General features: G+C 38.4%; 1 protein-coding gene across 1 annotated transcript; it reads left to right on the forward strand.

Moving 5' to 3' along the window:
* Positions 1 to 410: 410 nt before the first annotated feature.
* Positions 411 to 5,771, forward strand: LOC111692380. Its single transcript, XM_023456362.1, has one exon. The coding sequence runs from the start codon at positions 411 to 413 to the stop codon at positions 5,769 to 5,771; it is 5,361 nt and encodes a 1,786-aa protein (XP_023312130.1).
* Positions 5,772 to 6,306: the final 535 nt, after the last annotated feature.

The raw sequence follows: 6,306 nt of genomic DNA on the forward strand, positions 1-6,306 counted from the left end.
GTTATCAAAAAATTAAATATTTAAATGGCTGTAAAAAGTTTATTTTTATAGCTAGTAAACGAAACCCTATCTGGCTCCTAGACTTATACGAACTGTAGTAGGACCGTTGTCGGCACACACGTTTAATTTTATTTTATTGCATTATCTGGCTGTGGTGAGCCAAATATATTGAATATTCATTGTGTGATCTCCCAATTGAACTAGATAGTAAAACTCATTAACATGACATATGTTGTATTGACAGTTTATTAATTTTGAGATATATAATTCATTCCCGTGTAAAAATATACAGAATAAAGTGATAGTTTCATGTTAACTAGTGGTTTAAAAACAGAATTAACATAGTGGCGACCGTGACAGGACTCAAATAGAAGGAAAACGTATATTGGTAGTGTGGCACGGGAATCGAAATGGAAATCCACAAAAAGGATCGTAAAGTACGGACAGCAGTTTTTACGAAAAATGCTAACGAACTGGAAGTCTTATTGTCTGCTGCGGATAAGTCGGCTCGTTCCATTAAGCTGACCTGGGAAGTAGTGCAACAAAAATATTCGGATCTGCAAAATGTGGATGAAAAGGTGTACGAGCTGCGTTTAGAAACAGATGCCGACGAAAAGGAGCTAGCTGAGGAGATGGAGATTCGAGATACTTATTTGAAGAAGTACACAAATCTTAGGCTCAAGGTTGAGGAATCTAGCTTAGACAACGACATACACAGCGAGCATAGTGCCAATTCTCGAGTAAGCCAGCATAGTAGTCAAGAACGATTAGGTAAGCGTCAGTTTAAGTTACCTACAATAGAATTCAGGAAATTCGGTGGAGATGTTCGAGAGTGGCTAGGTTTTTGGGCCCAGTTTAAAAAAATCCATGATGACCCTGACATTGATTCACATGATAAAATCGTTTACTTAATACAGGCTACAGTACCCGGCAGCAAAGCTCGACAACTTGTGGAAAGCTATCCTGCTATGCAAGAAAACTATTCAAAAATCATTGATAGTCTAAAGGCTAGATTTGGTCGCGATGACATTCTTATTGAGGTGTATGTGAGGGAACTTTTAAAGCTCATTTTGAGTAATGCCATGGCCCAAGACAAGATGGATATTTCCACTCTCCATGATAAGATTGAAAGTCACTTACGAGCTCTTGAAACTCTAGGAATAACAAAAAATAATTGTGCTTCGATGTTATTTCCCTTGATCGAGTCATGCTTACCTGAAAATCTTTTAAGAGCTTGGCAACGTTCGGCTCAATACGTGAGCAGTCTAAAACAGAAAACAGAGATTTCCGATGAAGAATCACCTTCTGAAAGTCGTTTAGATGGGCTGATGAATTTTTTAGGAGTTGAAGTAGAAAACGAACAGCGAATTTTGCTGGCTACTGAAAGTTTCGGACTCAACACGATTTCTTCAGACAAAAAACTATTTCGGTCAGAGAAAGTTAAACAGAAATTCGGGAACAAATGTACAGATGAGCGGACAGCAACTGCCGCTGGACTTGTTAATTGTGATATTACTACCAAATGCACCTTTTGTGAAGGTTCGCACGAAACTGAAAACTGTTTTAAGTTCAGAAAACATTCTTTAGAAGAAAAGAAGAGCATTCTTTCAAAAAGGGGAGCATGTTTTAGATGCCTAAAGATGGGACACTTGGCAAGAAAATGCCATGCACGAGTGAACTGCATGGTATGCAACAAATCACACGTTACGATGATGTGTCCAGAAATACTGGCTAACAAAGCGAAAAATGAGGCTTCTTTGATAGCAGAAGAGGAAAAAGAGAAAAAATCTACTGAACAAGCGCTATCGTGCCAAACTTCCTCGCATGTTTTTATGCAAACAATTAGAGTAACCATAAGCAATGGTTCTGCTTCAAAAGAAATTCGAGCGTTGATGGATACGGGATCGCAGCGATCATATATCTTGAAGGACACCGCTAAAGAACTAGGTTATGTTCCATTTAAAACAGTAACAATCACTCATGCTTTGTTTGGAGGACAGAAAACAGAGGAGCAATCTCATAATTGTTATAAAATTAGAATCGGCGATAACAATTATAATTGCACCATGGAAATGTTGGATCAAAATCAAATTTGTAGCAGTATCCAGCCAATACATTTCGGTGAGTGGATTGAAGAATTGAAGGCGAAAAATATTCATTTGAGCGATGTAGGCAGTCAGGGACCTATAGAGGTGTTACTCGGAGCCGATGTAATTGGAAAATTATATACTGGCCGTAGACACTTGTTGAAATCCGGACTAGTCGCTGTAGACACCTTGTTGGGTTGGACTTTAATGGGGAAAGTTCCTAATGCGGAGAGAAGTACGAATTTAGTAAGCATGTCCATGTTAGTCAAAGATGCGCCTATTTCCAACTTATGGGCACTGGATGTGTTAGGTATTACCGATCCGGCTGAGACGAAAAACAGACAGGAATTGGCTTTAGCGGCAAAGGAAATGTTTCAGCAAACAGTTAGAATTAACGAGATGGGCAGATATGAAGTACGACTTCCATGGTTAGAAGGCCATGCCCCGTTGTCGAGAAATTACGATGTTGCGAGAAAAAGATTAGATTCGACTACAAAAAAGTTGAAAAGAAACCACATATTGGAATCATATGACCATGTTTTCCAAGAATGGCTTCAGGAAGGAATCATAGAAGAGGTACCCAATAACGAGTTAGGAAACGAAGCTGCTCACTATTTACCACATAGAGCCGTAATCAAAGAAAACAGCACTACGAAGATACGGCCTGTGTTCGATGCATCTTCATGTGAAAAAGGAAAACCTTCACTGAACAGTTGTTTAGAAACTGGACCCAATTTGATAGAATCTATCCCTTCAATACTGTTGAGATTCAGATTGTATAGTTTTGGAGTCATATCTGACATAAAGAAAGCCTTTCTGCAGATCAGCTTGAGTCAAAAGGACAGAGATTTTGTCAGGTTTTTGTGGATAGGAACGGATGGCGAAGAAATAACTTATCGACACAAACGTGTGGTATTTGGTATCAGCAGCAGTCCATTTCTTCTTGGTGCAACTATTGAACATCATCTTGCCTTATGTAGGAAAAAATTCAGCAGAACTGGTACATTTTACTCCCCAGAAACAATAGATAAATTGTCTGAAAGCTTCTACGTCGACAATTGTGTTACGAGCCTGGAAGACGAAGCTTCATTGAACCGCTTTATAAGTGAGTCCATCGCTGTTATGAACGAAGGCAGTTTTGATCTCAGAGGGTGGGAGTACACACAAGGAAAAGATGCCTCAACGGAAGTTGAGCCTATATCTGTGCTTGGATTGTCTTGGTATCCGAACAACGATGTGTTAGCGATCACTAAAAATTGCATCGAAGCGAGCTCTGGGGATCGAACGATAACCAAAAGACAGATTCTTTCGATGGCACAGAAGGTTTTCGACCCTATTGGCTTCACTTGTCCTACATCTTTATACCCCAAACTATTATTACAGAAAACATGGAAGCAAAAGCTGGGTTGGGACGATCCTGTAGATGAAGAACTTAAACATGATTTTTGTGCGTGGAATAAAGAGCTCGATTTGTTGACATCCATCAGAATACCTAGATGTATTAAGTGGGGACTAGGAAATAATAGAAGATTTAGCTTACATGTATTCTGTGACGCGAGCAAAGATGCATACGCAGCAGTAATTTATTTAAGAATAAAAGAACATGACCGAGTTTATGTAAATTTGCTGACGGCCAAAGCTAGAGTAGCTCCTCTAAAGAAAACAACAATTCCGCGATTGGAATTGTTAGCAGCCACGATTGGAGCTAGACTCTTCCATAGTGTTAGAGCTGAATTTAAACGAGACATGGAATGTTATTTTTGGTCAGACTCATCCACTGTGATATCATGGATACGGCGAGCGGAGGAGTGGTCAACATTTATTTGGAACCGAGTCCAAGAAATCAGATCGTTAACTTCAGTAGATTCTTGGAGACATGTATCAGGTACACAAAATCCTGCCGATCTCCCATCAAGAGGATGTTCTGCTAGACAATTGGTTGAGTCAAAATGGTGGGAGGGACCTCATTGGTTGTACTTAGAACCAGACATGTGGCCTAGCTGTCCCATGGTATGTGACGAAGAAGAGATTAACCAAGAGCGAAAGAAAAGACTTGTCACGTCGTTGGTTAACACTGACACTACAGATTGGCATCTTGGTTATTTTTCTAAATACAGTAAGACAATCAGAATGATTGCATGGATTTTTCGATTCAGATATAACTTAAAAAATGCTCGAAATAAACGTCAAGGATTGCTGACTACCGAGGAAATTGAAGAGGCTGAGACATTTATTCTGAAGTTAATTCAAGATGAAGCTTTTCCTGATATTAATGACAAACGAATCGGTACCTTAAATCCATTTTATGACCAGTTTGGATTGATTCGTCTAAAGTCAAGAATATCTCAAAGAAAAGATATAAAGGACTTTTGCTATCCGATATTGCTACCCTCAAAAAATCATGTGGTAAATTTGTTAATTTCTGACTCTCATATAAATTCTTTCCACATCGGAACACAAGGTCTTTTAAGTCTCATGCGAGAAAAATATTGGATACTCGGAGGAAGAAGAACCATACGGTCGGTAATAAACAAATGCTCGATTTGCAGACGGTACAGTTCGAAACACTTTGAAGAAAACCCTTCAGTTTTACCTGTGGATAGAGTGAAAGACGCCGCGGTGTTTGAGGTGACGGGCATTGATTTTGCAGGACCACTTTATTTGAAGACGGGTGAAAAGGCTTGGATTTGCTTATTCACATGTGCGGTGTATCGTGCTGTACACCTGGAACTTACTACATCTCTTTCTACTTCAGAATTTGTGCAAGTTCTTCGGAGATTTATCGCAAGACGAGGGAGACCGAGACTCATTTATAGCGATAATGCTACCAACTTTGTCGGTGTGGAAAATTGTTTCGAAAAATTAAACTGGGACATCATCAATGATTTTAGTGCTGCTCAACGTATTAACTGGCGTTTCAACCCTCCTGCGGCTCCATGGTGGGGAGGATTTTGGGAAAGACTCATTGGAATCCTTAAGCAACTGCTACGTAAAGTTTTGCAACGCGCTTCTTTATCATATGAAGAATTATTGACTATTATTTGTGACTGCGAAACTATTGTGAACTCCAGACCTCTTACATATGTATCTGATGAACCTTCCGAATTGGTGCCTTTGACTCCTAATATGTTTTTACAAGATATAGTAGAATGCGGAGTTCCTGATTGTGATGGCGTGGACAGAGACTCTTTGAAGCGACGTATCGCATATAGACAAAAGCTACGAGACGCACTACGTGCACGTTTTCGTAGTGAATACTTGGGACAACTAAAGCTCGCGAATAATAAAGCACCTTCGAGACCTATTTTTTTAAATGAAGTAGTTCTTGTTGGAAACGATAAAACGAAGAGATTGGACTGGCCTTTAGGACGAGTTATCGAATTAATCCCTGGTAGAGATGGTAAAATTCGTCTTGTTCGTCTTCAAACCGCTTGTGGCCAACTTTTACGCCCGATACAAAGATTATACCCTCTGGAGGTAATAGATCAAGAGATTTCTGCCTATCAAAAATATGAAAAAGCTAGTGCTAGTGCGGGACTGAAAACCAAAAGCAGAGTACCCGAAAACATCTCCAGAGAATGTGCGGGAGTGAAAAGTAAAGTACTTAGAAGTGATAAAGATGAATCTATCAAACTTAAATTTAGTCGAAGTGGACGTATATTAAGACCTAAAAGGTTCCCTTAATGAGATTTATGTTACATGTGCCTTTATTTTTTGTGAGTCACATTATTTAGTTTCACCTAATGTTACTCAGGTGGAAGTATGTCGGCACACACGTTTAATTTTATTTTATTGCATTATCTGGCTGTGGTGAGCTAAATATATTGAATATTCATTGTGTGATCTCCCAATTGAACTATATAGTAAAACTCATTAACATGACATATGTTGTATTGACAGTTTATTAATTTTGAGATATATAATTCATTCCCGTGTAAAAATATACAGAATAAAGTGATAGTTTCATGTTAACTAGTGGTTTAAAAACAGAATTAACAACCGTATTCCATGCAAAGTAGAGCAAAAAGTTGTCGATCTTTTATCAAAGGAAAATCGTGTCATCAAATTTAATGTAATGAATAGGGATGATTGTTTTCGAATGTACGGTTATTACAATTTATCATTTTTAATATTATTAACGTTTTCACGTTTTATAATTTGTTATGTTAAATAATACACAGTTTTAGTATTTCAATTTATTCAATATGCAATTGCGTCT

This window comes from Anoplophora glabripennis, unplaced genomic scaffold, assembly GCF_000390285.2.
Source record: "Anoplophora glabripennis isolate ALB-LARVAE unplaced genomic scaffold, Agla_2.0 scaffold1401, whole genome shotgun sequence".
NCBI classification, from domain to species: domain Eukaryota; kingdom Metazoa; phylum Arthropoda; class Insecta; order Coleoptera; family Cerambycidae; genus Anoplophora; species Anoplophora glabripennis.